This window comes from Elephas maximus, chromosome 7 (genome assembly GCF_024166365.1).
Source record: "Elephas maximus indicus isolate mEleMax1 chromosome 7, mEleMax1 primary haplotype, whole genome shotgun sequence".
Classification (NCBI taxonomy): Eukaryota; Metazoa; Chordata; class Mammalia; order Proboscidea; family Elephantidae; genus Elephas; species Elephas maximus.
Genome location: NC_064825.1, coordinates 17,369,967 through 17,388,270, shown reverse-complemented (window position 1 = coordinate 17,388,270; position 18,304 = coordinate 17,369,967). Strand labels below are relative to the sequence as shown.

The window sequence follows — 18,304 nt, the reverse complement described above, 5'->3', positions numbered from 1 at the left end:
AAAATCAAGTAGTAGTGAATAGCAACAATCCTGTCTCCCACCTCTTTCTAGTCCTAATCCTTAGGGTAAATTGTTTATTTTTTATTTTAACTATTAATTGGAATATAAATACACATTCAGAAAAGTGCACATACCTTAAATGTATAGCTTGTGAATTTTCACAAACTGAATATACCTGTGTAGACCCCCAAATCAAGATATAGAACGTTATCACCACTCTTGAAGCTCCTCTTAGTCCTAATACATCCTTTTTGATGTTAATAATTGTCTGCAATTACTTATATGTTGATAATCTTAGGTTTTACTGTCCATTCTGTTTTTGAGTGTTACATCTTAAATACTAGTACAATAAACTCCTTTTAACTGACAGATTTAGGAAGAGATAAGAATATATCATTGAGAGTTTCTGTTTTTGTTGCCCATAATCAACCATTTCAGAAAGATATAGAATATGAAACGTATAGCTAACATTAAATATACTGAATATAAGTAGATATTCCTTTGATACTTCAGTATCCCAGGATCATATTATTTATCTTTGCTTGTGTAAATGCTGAATAATAGAGCATGCTGGTTAATAGTATCTTTGGTAGCATAAATTTTGCTCTCTTTCAGATTCTATTATTCAATAGCCTATAATACAAACTATTTAAAGTACTTGGAATGGAGCCTTGGTGGTGCAGTGGTTAAGCGTTGGCTTGCTATCTGAAAGGTTGGCAGTATGAACCCACCAGCCGCTCTGTGGAAGAAAGATCTGGCAGTCTGTTTTTGTAAAGATTATAGCCTTGGAAATACTATGGGGCAGTCGTGCTCTGTCTTTTAGGGTCACTGTGAGTCAGAATCGACTCGATGGCCATGGGTTTATTTTTTTTATTATTTGGAAAGCACTTAAATTTTTATTTTTTAATGTCATGTAGCGAAATACAGAATATTCAGGCCAATTAATTATATCTTTTTTTAAAATAATTAGGACCACGCTATGTGGTACAAATAGGTGACAAAATTATTGACTACAATGAAGAATTCCGCCTTTTTTTGTCAACAAGAAACCCAAACCCCTTTATTCCACCGGATGCAGCTTCCATCGTCACTGAGGTTAACTTTACTACAACAAGAAGTGGATTACGAGGACAGGTATTGTGGATAATCATAATTTACTTTAGAAATCTTTTATAGTTTTGTATACTCATTAGATATATTGGATAGGAAGATATTTTGTTAAAATGATTCACATTTAAATTGATAACTTTGAGAACATTCTTAAAATTTACTGTGAAACGTTTGGCCTTATTTAATTTATCATCTGTGATAGACTTGTATATTTGTTTCTTAAATTGTCAAATTGCTGGTTTCTGGAGTATAATTCTAATTTTAGATTTTTTAATTTTATTTTTAAATTTTAATGTGAAAGATGGAAGGATTATAGAGATTAGGATCAACTGCTTTATTTTTCAATTGTGAAATTGAAGTTTAATTGTGCAAATTGAAGTTAGTTGAGGATGTTTGATACCCAATCCAACATTTTCCCCCACTGTGGCATGTACATCTTAACATTCAGTGTATCTTTGTATGGCTCATTACGATTTAGAATTCTTGCCTGAATTTCAAAAGGATTTTGCATGTCCAGACTTTTTACTTATGTACTTCACTACTTAATTTCTTTCCTCTTTAAAGATATGATGCCTGTTGATTTTTGAATACTGTCCTGTTTTATACCCATCTAACAATAGTGGAAGGGGGCAGTGGTCATTTAGTGGTAGAATTTTTGCCCTCTATGAGGGAGATCTGGGTTCTATTTCTGGCCAGTGCACCTCATGTGCAGCCACCACTTGTCTGTCACTGGGGGCTTGCATGCTGCTATGATGCAGAACGGTTTTCAGTGGAGCATTCAGACTAAAACAGACTAGGAAGAAAGGCCTGGCATTCTACTTCCAAAAATCACCCAATGAAAGCCCTGTGGATCACAGTGGCCCCATCTGTAACCAATCACGGGGAAGACCCCGGACCAAACATTGTATCTTTCTGTTGTGCATGGGGTCACCATGAGTTGGGGCCAAGTAGATGGCAGCTAACAACAATAATAGATTATTCCTCTTTTCATTTACATGATAAGAACTATATTTACTATAAATTTTACGTTATTGTAACTTTTTAAACTTTCTTTTTTAAATGTTTCTTTTATCATACCATTTTACTCACTGTGTATTTTTTTATAAACATAATTTGATTGAAATGATACGTATTAATAAAACAATGTAACAATTACTCAAAACTTGGCAGAATTAATTCATAAAATTGCTCTTTGTATCTAAAGGATCTCCACAGTTATTGCTGAAAGGGGCTCTTTAGGTCTTACTTTAAATCCTACCTGTTGCTGTCGAGTTGATTCTGACTTACAGTGACTGTATAGGACAGAGTAGAACTGCCCCATAAGGCTTCCAAGGAGCAGCTGTTGGATTCAAACTGCTGACCTTTTGGTTAGCAGCTGAGCTCTTTACTACTGTGCCACCAGGACTCCAGATCTTACTTTAGCAAGAAATAAACATGCTTTTTTTTTTTCTGTATAGTAGATTTTTGTAATTATTTATTTTATGCCAATGTCATTCCTTCTTTTAAAGTTACAAATGTAAAAATTTGGCATAGTATTTTTTAAAAAGCTTTATTACGATATAATTCATGTAATATTCAATTTACCCATTTAAAATGTACACTTAAATGCTTTTTTAGTGAAATTTTGAGGAGCTGACAAACTGTTGTCATTTTACATTCTCATCAACAAGGTATGAGAGTTCTATTTTTCATTCTCACTGTGTTACATTCTCACCAACAATATATGAGGGCTCCAGATTTTTTACCTCCTACCCAACACTTATTTGTCTTTTTGATTTTAGCTATTTTTAGTAAGTGTGAAGTGGTATCTCATTGTGGTTGTGATGACATAGTATTTTAAGTAAGGTATCTTATTTCTTAACGGGAATACTTACAATTTAAAACAAATTCTGGTTTCCAGAGGTTTGATATATTTAAGCTGGTATTAGAACTAAACATTACATATTGACATGTTAAGTAATTAATTTCTTGTAGCTCTCCTTAAAATTGATTGATCAATTTAACAATTCATTTCGTATACTTTTTGTCAAAAATAATTGTGAAGGTGCTTTATGTTTCACTAGAAAGAATCAAATAAGGAACTTAGTATCACAATACCTGTAATATTTGGTCAGAATACAAGCCCTGTTGTTGGGAATGGTAGGAAGTCTTTTTCTTTTTAATCTTGAATCTAAGTTACCTTGGCTTGTTTTGTTTTGTTTTTGTAAGCTTTTGGCTTTAACCATTCAGCATGAGAAGCCTGATTTAGAGGAACAGAAAACAAAACTGTTACAACAGGAAGAAGATAAGAAAATACAGCTAGCCAAGCTTGAAGAGTCTCTTCTAGAGGTAAAGTTTAATCATTGAAGATTTTTTTAATTGATTTTTTTACTTTAATTAATAGAAGTAATTAAAAAAAATTTAATAGTAACTTTAACTTATTCCTGGTTGTTTCAAAGTCATGTCAACATATATATTAAAGTCAAAATTCAAAGAGATAAAAGAGTAGATGTCTTTTGGAATAAGGATCTTAGGGAGGAATGTTTAAGACAAGTAATTTCTAGCTAATACTGTCTTCTTATTGTATTGTTTCACTAATATTTAATTATTTATATATGCTCAGAATTTCAGGAAACATTAAAAGGTAGATTGACTGCGTGAAATTATGATTTAATCTATGTTTTTAAGTTGTTTTTATTTTTATTAGATTTTAAGATTTAATACGTGTGCAATGCTTCGATGATGAGTGTATCATATAATGATATATTAAATCGTTTGTTATAGAAGGCCGTAAATGTTGAAATTTTTTTGAAATAAGGTAAATTCCCATAAACATCATCAAATTAATGACAGTTAATATGGGCTTTCTTTCACTGATTATTTTAGTACATATAATAATGTCCATATATTTTTTTAATTTTTCCTACAGACACTTGCAACATCTCAAGGCAATATTTTGGAAAATAAGGATTTGATTGAATCTTTGAATCAGACAAAAGCAAGTAGTGCACTTATTCAAGATTCTCTTAAAGAATCTTACAAACTCCAGATTTTCCTTGATCAAGTAATTATTTTCTTCTTTGTAATTTTATATCGTTTTCTGTAACATTTATGTTAATATGATAAGAAATGTAGAGCCAGGACTTCAGAAGAAAGACGATGTCATAAAAAGAAAGCTATTTAAAATACCAAGGACTTGGATCTGATTCTTATTTTTATGGAGAATGAGTTAAGCTGTTGGGAACATCAAGGGTAGCCGGTCAGGGTACCCTGCTGAGTTCATGCTGTGACCTGGCATAGTATTAGGTAAGGTGGAGCTACAGTTTTGTATTCTCGCATATTGAAGATGAGTGTTAGAGAACAACTTTGTTGTACCTGGAACCTTTTTTTTTTTTTTAAGTTAAGGCAAGTTAAATATATTAACTCAAAGGGTTATAAACTATTTTTCATTACAAACATATTCCTTCCCTACTGATCTTGGATCCCTTGAATGTGATAACCTGAACTATTTTCTCACAAATGCTTGAAAGTCTCATTTACTTTAATCTTTCCATATTTCCTTTAGAAAAATTCTAACCGTACCTCATAACAATGTATCTTTTCTTCTCCTGCATTCTAAAAAACTGAGTTCTGCTGCAGAAAATCATGCAGTTAAGCACATTAATGTCACTGTGAATTCCAGGCTCCAGCCTGACCTGAGCCCTTATGACCCCCTTTAATTCTTTCCTGTTTTCCTCAGTCACTTTTCTGTTTTTTTTTCCCAGTGTCCTTCAGCGCTTGTTCAACTTCTCTACTTATGTATTACTACCTTTTTCACTTGGGAAAGTGCTGTGCTGAAACAAGAATGAGAACAGACTTACAGCCTAATTGCAATCCAAAATCCAGTCATTCCACCTTCTCTACCTGGGCTAAACTTTACAGATGTGGTGACCATCATTTTCTACCATTAAGATTTTGAATTTCCCTTGCCTTCTCATTCTTAGCAATTGTTGATGAGTCACAGTATTTCTTTTTTTCTTTAATTTTTATTGTGTGGAAGTTTACAGAGCGTATTAGCTTCTTATTAAAAAATTTCAACACAAATTATTTCTTGACATTCTTTGCAATCCCCACAGTGTGTCAGCACTCTTCCCCTTTCTACCCCAGATTCCACAATTCTATTTGTCCGGTTTTCCTGTCCCTTCCTGCCTTGTGTTTGCTTTTGGGCAGGTGTCCATTTGGTTTCGTATACTTGATTGATCTTAGAACCCTGTTCCTCACATGCATTATTGTTTTATAGGCCTGTCTATTCTTTGACTGAAAGGTAAACTTCAGTTGTGGCTTCAGTTCTGAGTTAGAAGGGTGTCTAGGGGCCATAGTCTCAGGGGTTCCTCTAGTCTCTGTGAGACCAGTAAGTCTGTACTTTTTTGTGAATTGGATTTTGTTCCACATTTTTCTCCTGCTCTGTCCGGAACCCTCTATTGTGATCCTTGTCACAGCCAGGTACCATCTAGTTCTTCTGAACTCAGTCTGATGGAGGCTGTGGCTCATGTGGTCCATTAGGCCTTTGGACTAATATTTTCCTTGTGTCTTTGGTTTTCTTCATTCTCCTTTGCTCCAGATGGGATGAGACCAATAGATGTATATTAGTTGTCATCTCACAAGGTTTTAAGACCCCAGATGCTGTTCACCAAAGTAAGATGTAGAACATTTTCTTTATGAACTATGTTATGCCAGTTAGCATCCCCCAAGACCATGGTCCCCAGCCCTCAGCCCCAGTTACTCAGTCCCCCAAGGTGTTTGGATGTGTCTAGGAAACCTTGGTGGTGTAGTGGTTAAGAGCTACAACTGCTAACCAAAAGGCCGGCAGTTCTCCACCAGGCACTCCATGGAAACTCTATGGGGCAGTTCTACTCTGTCTTATAGGGTCACTATGAGCCTCAATCGACTCAAGCACAATGGTTAGGAGGCTTCTATGACTGGTCCCCACTTTGTGCTGTATTATATATACGAATTTACATATTGTACATACAAATATGTGTGTAAGAATATCCACATCCTAACCTACATATATACATGGATATACTTCTATATACCCTCCTTCCCCTATTCAACATATGTATATGCCTATGTATCTGCTTGTAAGTTATTTGTTTATACTATTATTATAGGCTTGTATGTGCTGTAGCATTTACTGTGCTTGCCTCTCTCATGTGTGTGTGTGTGTCCCTCTAAGCATCTTACTTTGACATGGTCAGGTTATGCTGACTTCACCTATATTGTGTCTTTCCCTTCACCTTCACACTTTTCTACTATCTAGTGATTTTTCGCCTGCCCCTCCCTTTCCTCTTAACCATCAAAGACTGTTTTTTTCTTTGTGTAAACCTTTCCTTTTTATAACTGTTGTCTCATACATATTTGCCCTTTTCTGATTGATTTATTTTACTCAGCATAATGCCTTCCAGATTCATCCATGTTGTAAGATGTTTCGTGGATTCATCATTTTTTTTTTATCATTGCATAATATTCATTTATGTGTATGTACCATAATTTGTTTATCCATTCATCTGTTGATGGGCACTTAGGTTGTTTCCATCTTTTTCCTATTGTAATAATGCTGCAGTAAGCATGGGTGTGGATATGTCTATTTGTGTGATGGCTCTTATTTCTCTGGGATATATTCCTAGGGGTGGGATTGCTGGATTGTATGGTATTTCTATTTCTAGCTTTTTAAGGAAGCACCATATTGTTTTCCATAGTGGTTGTACTCTTTTACATTACCACCAGCAGTGTATATAAGAGTTACAACCTCTCTACAACCTCACCAGCATTTATTGTTTTCTGAATTTTTGATCAGTGCCATTCTTGCAGGGGTGAGATGATAATCTCATCGTGGTTTTGATTTGTGTCTCTCTAATGACTAATGATCGTGAGCACCTTTTTATATATTTGTTGGCTGCCTGAGTGTCCTTTTTGGTAAAATATCTGTTCATGTGCTTTGCCCATTTTGTGATTGGGTTGCTTGTCTTTTTATTGTTGAGTTGTTGGAGTTTTATGTATATTTTAGAGATTAAACCTTTTCGACTTGACGGCACTGGGCTGGGTTTTTCAGATATGTTGTTGCCGAAGATTTTTTCCCCGACTGTAGGTTCTCTTTTTACCGCCTTGGAAAAGTCTTTTGATAAGCATAAGTATTTAATTTTTAGGAGGTCCCAGTTTCCTAGTTTATCTTCTGGAGTTTGTGCGTTTTTAGTTATGCTTGATATTTATGCCATAAGGCAGGGTCCCTAGCATTGTCCCTGTATTTTCTTTCAGAAGCTTCATAGTTTTAGGTTTTACATTTAGGTGTTTGATCCATTTTTTAGTTAGTTTTTGTGTATGGGGTAAGGTATGGATCCTGATTCATTTTTCAGCAAATGAATATTCAATTTTGCCAGCACCATTTGTTGAAGAGACTATCCCTTTCCCATTTAATGGACTTCAACCCTTTGTCAGAGATCAAGTGTCCATAGGTGGATGGAATTATTTCTAGGTTCTCAATTTTGTTCCGTCAGTCTATGTGTCTGTCATTATACTCGTACCAGGCTGTTTTGTCTACTGTAGCATATAGTAGTTTCTGAGATCAGGTAGTGTGAGCCCACCTACTTTGTCCTTCTTTTTCAGTAATGTTTTACTTATCTGGAAGCTCTTTCCTTTCCATATAAAGTTGATGATTAGTTTTTCCATCTCGTTAAAGAATGTTGTTGGAATTGGAATCAGGATTGCATTGTATATATAGATTGTTTTGGGTGGTATTGACATTTTCACAGTGTTAAGTCTTCCAATCCATGAGGATGGTGTGTTTTTCCATTTATGAAGGTCTCTTCTGGTTTCTTGCAGTAGTGTTTTGTAGTTTTCTTTCTGTAAGTCTTTTATATTCCTAGTTAGGTTTATTCTTAAGTATTTTATCTTTAGGTAGCTATTGTTTATGGTTTTGTTTTCCTTATTTCCTCTTTGAAGTTCTCTTGATTAGTGTAGAGGAATCTGACTGATTTTTATATGTTGACCTTGTACCCCACCACTTCGCTGAATCCTTCTATTAGTTCTAGTAGCTTTCTTACGGATTCTCTGGGATTCTGCATGTATAGGATCATATCATCTGTGAATAGGAATAGTTTTGCTTTTTCCTTACCTATTTGGATGCCCTTTATTTCCTTTTTTTTGTCTTATTGCTTCAACTAGGACTTCTAGTACAATTTAAGAGTGTTGATAAAGGGCATACTTTTCTGGTTCCGATTCTCAGGGGGAATGCTTTCAGTCTCTCTCCACTGAGAATAATATTGTCTGTTGGTTTTCTGTATATACCCTTAACTATGTTGAGGAATTTCCCTTCCGTTCCCATTTTGGTGAGAGTTTTTATCAGGAATGAGTGTTAGACTTTTAACAGATGCCTTTTCTTCATTGATGAAGAGGATTATGTGATTCTTTTGTTTTATGTGTGTGGTGGATTATGTTGATTGATTTTCTAATGTTGAACCATCCTTGCATCCCTGGTATGAATCCCAGTTGCTCATGTGTTATTTATTTATTTATTTTTGATATGCCGTTGAATTCTATTGGCTAGAATTTTGTTCAGAATTTTTGCATCAATGTTTATAAGGGATATTGGTCTATAATTTTCTTCTTTAGTGGTGTCTTTGCCTAGCTTTGGTATCGGCATTATGCTGGCTTCATAGAATGAATTCAGGAGTATTCTTTCCTTTTCTATGTTCTGGAATAGTTTGGATAGTATCGGTATCAACTCTTCTCTGAATGTTTGGTAGAATTCTTCAGTGAAACTGTCTGGGCCATGGCTTTTTTTGTTCTTAGTAGTTTTTTGTGACTGCTTCAATGTCTTCTTCTGTTATGGGTCTGTTCAGATTTTGTACCTCAGTTTACACTAATTTAGGTAGGTAGTACGTTGCTAGGAATTTGTCCATTTCCTCTAGGTTTTCCAATTTGTTAGAGTATAACTTTTCATAGCATTCTGTTAGGATCCTTTTTATTTCAGTTAATTCTGTTGTGATGTTGCCCATCTCATTTCTTATTTGGGTTATTTGCATCTTCTGCTTTTTTCCCTTTGTTAATGTGGCCAGTGGTTTATTGATATTATTGATTCTTTCCAAGAAGCATCTTCCAGTCTTATTGGTTGTTTCAGTTGCTTTTCTGTTTCATTATTTCTTATCTAGTCTTTATTATTTCCTTTCTTCTATTTGTTTGAGTTGTAGGGTTGAAATATTGACTTTGGCTCTATCTTCCTTTTTAATGTGTGTGTTCACTGCTATAAATTGGTGTCTGAACACTGCTTTTCTTGTGTCACAAAGGTTTTGATATGTTGTACTTTTATTTTCATTTGAATCTAGAATTTTTTTTAATTTCATTTTTAACTTCTGTTACTCCGGAGTTTTTAAGTATGATGTTGTTCAGTTTCCAAGTATTTAATTTTTTCCCTTGTTCTTCCTGTTATTGATTTCTGGTTTTATAGCATTATCTGAGAAGATGCTTTGTATTACTTCAATATTTTTGAATTTATTGATGCTTGCTTTCTGGCCTAGGAAACGGTCTATTCTAGAGAATGATCCTTGTGGGCTGGAGAAGATGTGTAGTGCGTTGCCTTTGGATAGAAGGCTGTATGTATATTAGGTCAAGTTGGTTGATTGCGTTATTTAGATCTTCTTTCTCTTTGTTGAGTTTCTTACTAGTTGTTCTAGTCATCGTCAAAAATGGTGTGTTAAACTGTACAATTATTATTATAGAACTGTGTATTTCTCTTCTCATTTCTGTTGGAGTTTATTTTGTGTATTTGGAAGCTCTCTCCTTGGGTGTATAGGTATTTATTATGGTTATATCCTCTTGGTAGATTGAGCCCTTAATCATTATATAATGTCCTTGCCTTTCTCTTCTGATGGACTTTGATTTGAAGTCTACTTTACCAGAGATTAATATCGCCACTGCCAGTCTTTTTTTGGTTACTGTTTGCTTGATATATTTTTTCCCATCCTTTGATTTTTAACCTTTTTATGTCTTTGTGTCTAAGGGTATCTCCTTTATGCAGCATATTGGTGGGCCATGTGTTTTTTTCCGTTCTGCCACGCTCTGTCTCTTGTTTGGTGCGTTTAACTCATTTCCATTCATTGTGATTGTCAGTAGATGTGAATTTACTGCTGTCGTTTTGTTAGGCTTTGTGTGTGTGTGGTGTTGACAGTTTCTTTGTTCTGCTTAATTTTCTATGCTGAGTTCTTTTTGTTTGTGAATTATCTTTTCATTTTCTTCATTCTGCTGCTTTTATGTTCACTCTTTTTGATTTTCACTATTTTGGTGGATAGGTTTGTTAATTTTCTTTGTGGCTACCGTGTGAAATTCACCTCTATCATCCTGTGTCTAAAATGGTCTGTTGTTTTTAACTATTGTCTTGACTTTCTCCCAGTATGATGGTTCTTTACCTACACCATTCATTCCCCTTTTTGTTTTAAAGTTGTCATCGATTCCAAATTGACATCTCTGGTTCCCTGTTTTTGGTTCTGTATCTTTACTTTACTTTTGAGATTTCTCTATCTGGGTTGACATCTTGGCAATATCATTGTGTGGTTTGCTCTCAGGTTGTCGCCTGCTGTTGCTGGTTCTCTAGCTGAAGGATTCCCTTTAATATTTATTATAAGGATGGTCTGGTTTTTACAAATTCCCTAATTTCTGTTTATCTGGGGATGTCCTAATTTTGCCATCATATTTAAGATGCAATTCATTGGCAATTCTTTTCTTTCAGGGCTTTATATGTCTCCTCTTGCCTTCTGGCCTGCATAGTTTCTATGAAAAATCAGAGGTTAGTCTTATTTGAGTTTCTCTGTAGGCAATATTTTTTTTTTCCTAAGCTGCTCTCAAAATTCTTTTTTTTTTCCCCTTTGGACTTAGATTGATTATGAGATGTCTTGGTCTTGGTGACTTTCTTTTGGGGTTTATTATATATGGGGTTCACTGAGCTTCTTGAATGGAAATCTTCTCGTCTTTCATGATATTACTGAGGAAGTTTTCTCCCTGCAAATCTTCAAAAATTCTCTCTGTGCTTTTTTTCTTTTTTTTCTCCTCCTGTTCTGAGATTCCCGTCATGTGTAAATTATTCCTCTTCATAGTGTCCTACATAATTCTTAGGCTTTCTTCTTTTTTTTATTTCTTTTTTCTGATTGTTCCTCAAACAAATTAGCATCAAGTGATTTCTCTATTTTGCTTATTCTTTTTTCCATTGTTTCTGTTCTACTGTGTCCTTCCATTGAGTTATTTATTTCTGATATTTTATTGTTATTCATCTGGATTTCTAGTCGGTGTTTTTGTATGATCTCTAATTGTCTATTTAATTTGTCATTTTGTTCTTCTGTTGTTTTCTTGAATTCTTCTAGGGCTTTGTCTGTGTTTTCCTTGATCTCTCTGAGGACCCTATATATATAAGCCTTTTGAATTTCTTATCAGGAAGTTCCATTACTATCTCTTTTGCAGGAAGATTTTCTGCTCCTTTATTTTGGTCATTTGGTTGAGCCATCTTGTCATGTTTCTTTATATGATTTGATATTGTCTGCTGTCTCTGAGGCATTAAGGTATTGCTTTGTTTATGAGTTATTTTTTGTTGTTGTTATGTTTTGTTTTGATTTGTCAGTGCAGGTAGGTCTGTCATGCTTTGATGATCACTCATCTGGTGGCACAGGGGCATTTACTTCCTGCTGCCAGTTGGATGGGGCAACAGTGGGCAGCGTGAGCCATTGTCACTGTTCACTGTATGTGGAAGACTGCTGTTTGGTGATACAGGAAAGCTCATAGTCACTCACCAAGTGGATGGGTGACTGGCAAGGAGCAAGGTGGGTGTCTAGGGAGTGCTGAGGAACTCCATCTATTGGGGAACATGGGACAGTCAACCTCGGGTGCGCAGGCACTCTCCTCAGGGGCGGGGCAGTTGGCCGGAGGTGAGCAGGTGCTCTCTCCAGCGGGGGCAGGGTGGGTGGCCTGGGGGCACACAGGCAATCTCTCTGCGGGGGAGGTATGGGCTGCGTGGCCGAGGTATGGGAGAGAGAGAAAAAAAGGGTGGGGGTTTATCTATTGCTCCATGCTCACTACCAGACCTACTGATCAGTTACCACCACTGGAGAGTCACCTTTCTCTAGGTCCTGGCACCCTCCCTGCTCTGAGTATGCCTAGATCCTTGAAGCTTTTGTCCTCCTTCCTGTGCTTTCTCTTCTAGCTCTTCTTAATGTCTTCCTTCACCCTGGGCATGTCAACACAGTTTCTCTATCTCCTATTGGGAGTTCTGTGATGTTTTCTTCCTGTGTTCCTCACTCAGGTTTGCTGCTGGCTTTGTCTTAAAGTGGCTCTGGTGTGTTGAGCTGTCTGGCAGTGCACCATTACTCTGTACCTCTCCATGTTCATTGCTGTCGTTCAGTTTCTTTTTCTAATTGGTTTTTTATCTGATCCTTTCACTTGATGCTCAAGGTTCCAGGGTTGTCATCTGTATCTGTTTCACTTTGTTTTTCTGGTCATTTCTCTAAAGGACCAATGTGGTACATCTGACTAGGCTGCCATCTTGAGTCTCTCCCTGTCACATATAATTTTACTAATATTATATTTATAACCCCAGTGCTTTCATCACACTTTTAGTGAGATCATTGCCTCTTTCTATTCTTAGAAACCACCAGTGCTAGGTTCTTCATTGTCTTTATGGGGATACCCGTTATAGTCTTATTCTCTAGTTCCATCCATGTTCTTGTCACCAATCTCACACACTAGTTTCACAGATGGAACTTTTTCTTCACTGCAGTGATACTCTAGTTGTACCAAGCCCTCTTGTATTTCCTGAACTGATTCTCTTCTGAAATGTAAAATCGTGTCATCTGTTCTCTGATAACAACTGTTTACCATTCCGTCTTACCCTCTTACCTCTAGGGCAAATGCTATTGGTTTTCATTAAGAAAAATCCATGAAGCACTTCTAGCTCTGTCATTTGAGGGATAGAAAATTGTTTTAAATATCTTGTTCTTAATTTCATAAAAATAAGGAAGAAAGATTTCCTTTTAGTCAAGAAATTCTGTGATTCTTCATCTTCGTTTGTTGTATGAACATATAATAATAAGGCTGTGGCTAGATACATACATAGCGTCTGTAGGTGGCAGTAAAGCACTAGTAAAAAACTAACGTGTTTTTACCCCCTCTCACCAATGACCCACAGGAGCGGGATGCGTATCTTCCTCTGGCTGAGAGTGCCAGCAAGATGTACTTCATTATCTCTGACCTGTCGAAAATTAATAACATGTATCGTTTTAGTTTGGCTGCATTTCTTCGACTTTTCCAACGAGCTCTGCAAAACAAACAGGTATGCTGTTGGTCACCTTTAAACTAGGGTGTTTAAAAATGATAACTTCCTGAGAAAACTTGCATAGAATTATGTTTTCAAAAGGCTTTATATAGCACATTTAAAGTCTGTTAGAAAGAAACCTGTTTTTAAAGCATATGTTATGTTCTTAAACGGGCACAATATGATAGTCTTTTTAATGGAAATAATTACATTCTGAGTAATAATAAATAAGAGGATGATTGTTAAAACGTAATTGAAGAAGATATAAAGATAAGAAATTACCTACATAATCCCATCACCTGTGAAAGCTACACTTAACATTTCATTGTATATTGCTGTTGTTTGAGGGTGGAACGTGTGCCAGGTAGTGTTCTAGATAATGGGGATACAAACCAGAAAACCAAACCTGTTGCCGTCGAGTCAATTCTGACTCATAGCGACCCCACAGGACAGAGCCGAACTGCCCCATAGAGTTTCCAAGGAGCGGCTGGTGAATTCGAATTGCCAACCTTTTGGTTAGCAGCCAAACACTTAACAACTGTGTCACCAGAGCTCCAATGGGGATACGACAGTGGACAAAACAGACAAAAACCTCTGCCTTATGAAGTTTATATTCAAATGGAAGGAAGGGTATATTTAAAGGCTAGCAAATTGTTTGAAACAAGGAGATGTCATACTGTGCTTTAAAACACATACTAGTATATTGTGCACAGCTTTCATGTCAATAAATACACTACAATCTCTAAAAAATATTGTGAGGCTATACCATACTTTATTTAACCAGCTCCTATATGGACATTTGTTCTGAATATCACTGCTGAGTATTGTATTACCTCCAAATTTTGCAGACTAAAACAGCCGTTTTATTTTTTAAAAATATTTTCTCATGATTTTGGAGATAATTTACATAATGAAGTAAGTTCGACAGGCCTGGTTCGGTTATGCACATTATTACTGAAAAAAAAAAAAAATCAAGCCTCGAGTTTCAATATTGAAGGATTCCACAGGGAAAATATTAAGATGGAAGGAATATACAGTCACTGTACCAAAAAGAACTGGTTGACATTCAGCCATTTCAAGAGGTGGCATATGATCAAGAACCAGTGAAACTGAAGGAAGAAGCCCAAGCTGCACTGAAGGCACTGGTGAAAAACACGGCTCCGAGAATTCACGAAATACCAATTGAGAGGTTTCAACAGATGCATGCAGGGCTGGAAGTGCTCACTCATCTATGCCAAGAAATTTGGAAGACAGCTACCTGGCCAACCAACTGGAAGAGATCAATATCTGTGTCCATTGCAAAGAAAGGTTACCCAATAAAATTCAGAAATTATTGAACAATATCGTTAATATTACATATAAATAAAATTTTGCCAAAGATCATTCAAAAGCGGCTGCAGCAGTGTATCGACAGGGAACTGCCAGAAATTCAGGCTGGCTTCAGAAGAGGCCATGGAACCAGGGATATCATTGCTGTTGTCAGATGGGTCCTGCCTGAAAGCAGAGAATACCAGAAGGATGTTTACCTGTGTTTTATTGACTATGCAAAGGCATTCGACTGTGTGGATCATAACAAATTATGGATAACATTGAGAAGAATGGGAATTCCAGAACACTTAATTGTGCTCATGGAAAACCTGTATGTAGACCGAGAAGTAGTCGTTTGAACAGAGCAAGGGGGTACTCTGTGGTTTAAAGTCAGGAAAGGTGTTTGTCAGGATTGTATCCTTTCACTATACTTACTCAGTTTGTTTGACGAGCAAATCAAGAAGCTGTGTGAAGAAGAACAGGGCATCAGAACTGGAGGAAGACTCATTAACAGCCTGCGTTATGCAGATAACACAGCCTTGCTTGTTGAAAGCAAAGAGGACTTGAAGCACATACTGTTGAAGATCAAAGACCACAGCCTTCAGTATGGACTGCACCTCAACATAAAGAAAACAAAAATGATCAGGACTGGACCAGTAAGCAACATCATGATAAATGGAGAAAATATTGAAGTTGCCGAGGATTTCATTTTACTTGGATTCACAACCAACGCCCAAGGAAGCAGCAGTCAAGAAATTAAATGATGTATTACATTGGGCAAATCTGTTGCAAAAGACCTCTTTAAGATGTTAAAAAAACAAAGATATCACTTCAAGGACTAAGGTGTACCTGATCCAAGCCATGGTATTTTCAGTCGCCTCATATGCATGTGAAAGCTGGGCAATAAATAAAAAAGACTGAAGAAGAATTGATTCCTTTGAATTATAGTGTTGATGAATAATAGTTAATATACTATGGAGTGCCAGAACAAAGAACAAATCTGTCTTGAAGGGAGTACAGTCAGAATGCTGCTTAGAAGTGATGATGGTGAGACTTCGTCTCACATACTTGGACATGTTATCAGGAGGGACCAATCCCTGAAGAAGGACACTTGCTTGGTAAAGTAGAGAGTTTAGCGAAAAAGAGGAAGACCCTCAGTGAGATGTGTTGACATAGTGGTTGCAACAATGGGTTCAAACATAGCAACGGTTGTGAGCATTGCACAAGACTTGGCAGTGTTTCATTGTGTTATACATAGAGTCACTATGAGTTGGAAGAGAATCGGCAGCACCTAACAACAACAACATACATATCATTCAAAGGCATTGGTTATACTTTTTACAATGTGTCAGCATTCTCATTATCTCCATTCTGGTTGTTCTATTTCCATTAATCTAGGTTTTTTGTCACCTTTTACCTTCTCATCTTTGGTGTATGGTAAATGTTGACTGTTTGGTCTCATTTAGATGATTGTTTAGAGGAGCACAGTACTCATAGATGATATTTATTGTATGAGCCACTGTGTCTTTTGGCTGATGGGTGACTTCTGGGAGCATTTTGAGTTTCAAGTTTAAAGGATATTCCAGGATGATAGTCTTAAGGGTTCTGGTAATCTTTACTGGTCCAGTAAGTCTAGCCTTTTTTAGCAATTTGAGTTTTGTTCTACATTTTTTTATTTTTCATTGAGCTTTAAGTGAACGTTTACCAATCAAGTCAGTCTGTCACATATAAGCTCATATACACCTTACTCCATACTCCCACTTACTCTCCCCCTAATGAATCAGCCCGCTCCCTCCTTCCAGTCTCTCTTTCGTGACAATTTTGCCAGTTTCTAACCCTCTCTACCCTCCTATCTCCCCTCCAGACAGGAGATGCCAACACAGTCTCAAGTGTCCACCTGATAGAAGTAGCTCACTCTTCGTCAGCATCTCTCTCCAACCCATTGTCCAGTCCCTTTCATGTCTGATGAATTGTCTTCGGGAATGGTTCCTGTCCTGGGCCAACAGAAGGTTTGGGGACCATGACCAGCGGGATTCCTCTAGTCTCAGTCAGACCATTAAGTCTGGTCTTTTTATGAGAATTTGAGGTCTGCATCCCACTGATCTCCTGCTCCCTCAGGGGTTTTCTGTTGTGCTCCCTCTCAGGGCAGTCATTGGTTGTGGCTGGGCACCATCTAGTTCTTCTGGTCTCAGGATGATGTAAGTCTCTGGTTCATGTGGCCCTTTCTGTCTCTTGGGCTCATAGTTATTGTGTGACCTTGGTGCTCTTCATTTTCCTTTGCTCCGGGTGGGTTGAGACCAACTGATGCATCTTAGATGGCCGCTTGTTAGCGTTTAAGACCCCAGATGTTGTTCTACGTTTTTTATAATAGTGAGATCATAATAGTATTTGTTCTTTTGTGATTGACCTACTTCAGTCAGCACAATGTCCTCCAGATTCATCCACATTATAGTAAGTTTTGAGAGCTCATGACTAGGCTTTCTGGCTGCATAGTATTCCATTGTGTGTATATACCACAGTTTGTTTATTCATATGTTGATGGACAGTTAGATTTTTTCATCTTTTTGCTATTATGAATAATATTGCAATGAACATAGGTGTGTATATCTGTTTGTTAATAGTTTTAGTTCTCTAGGGTATATACCTAAGAGTGGGATTGCTAGATTATAGGGTATTTCTCTTTTTAGCTTTCTGATGGAGCATCATACCATTTTCCATAGCGGTTGAAACAGTTTACAGTCTCACCAGCAGTGAGTCAGGGTTCCAGTCTTTCCACAACCTTGTCAGCATTTTTTTCTTGATGAGTGCCATTTTTGCAGTGGTTAGATGGTGTGATGGTATGTCAGCTTGGCTGGACCATGATTCTCAGTGTTTTGGCAGCCATGTGATGTTGTGGTCACTTCTCTGTTAAGAATTGATCTCTGATCACCCCCAGGATTGGATCTGCTGTGAGTAGCCACTTGGTTGACGGGGAGTTTCCTTGGGCCTGCGGCCTGCATTGAGTGTGGGTGGACATTCTGGCAGGGCTCGGGGGCTGTTGCTCGTTCTGGATCCTACAGCCGCCTCCTGTTCATCTGACCTCCAGTTCTTGGGACTTGAGCTAGTGGCTTACCTGTGGTCTTACCTGCCTATCTTAGGAATCATTGATCTTCAGAGCCTGTGAGCAGGCCTGCTCTTTGACCTTCTAGTCTTGGGTTTGCCAGCCCCTGTGGCTATGTGAATCCGGAGAAGCCTGTGTGCAGGAGAAGTTTGGGACGTTATAGCTTCTACAACTGCATGAGCCATCTCCTTGATATAAATCCCTCTCTCTCTATATGCATATATTTATTTACACATTGATACATACGTACATACAAACATATGCTTTACTGGTTTTACTTCTCTAGAGAACCCAGCCTAAGACGTTTGGTACTGCGAGTGGTTCTAGAGAATGGAAATTGTAAGGATGAATTTTCTAAATTGATGCCCAAGTCTGGTTAGTCTTAAAGATGTTGATGATTCTGGTTCCAGAAGTAAAGATGGCACTACTAATCCATGGTGTGAGGTGGCAATTCAAGTACACAAAATATTACCACTAGT

At 37.0% G+C, this 18,304-nt stretch overlaps 1 protein-coding gene across 6 annotated transcripts in view; it reads left to right on the top strand.

Moving 5' to 3' along the window:
• Positions 1–18,304, top strand: part of DYNC2H1 (dynein cytoplasmic 2 heavy chain 1) — a 412,907-nt gene that overhangs the window by 138,666 nt on the left and 255,937 nt on the right. For all 6 annotated transcript variants that reach the window (XM_049889447.1, XM_049889448.1, XM_049889446.1 and 3 more), the window contains exons 66-69: positions 971–1,134; positions 3,319–3,438; positions 4,019–4,153; positions 13,292–13,435. In XM_049889447.1, coding sequence (XP_049745404.1) covers positions 971–1,134; positions 3,319–3,438; positions 4,019–4,153; positions 13,292–13,435 — 563 coding nt within the window. The remainder of the gene's footprint in view (positions 1–970; positions 1,135–3,318; positions 3,439–4,018; positions 4,154–13,291; positions 13,436–18,304) is intronic.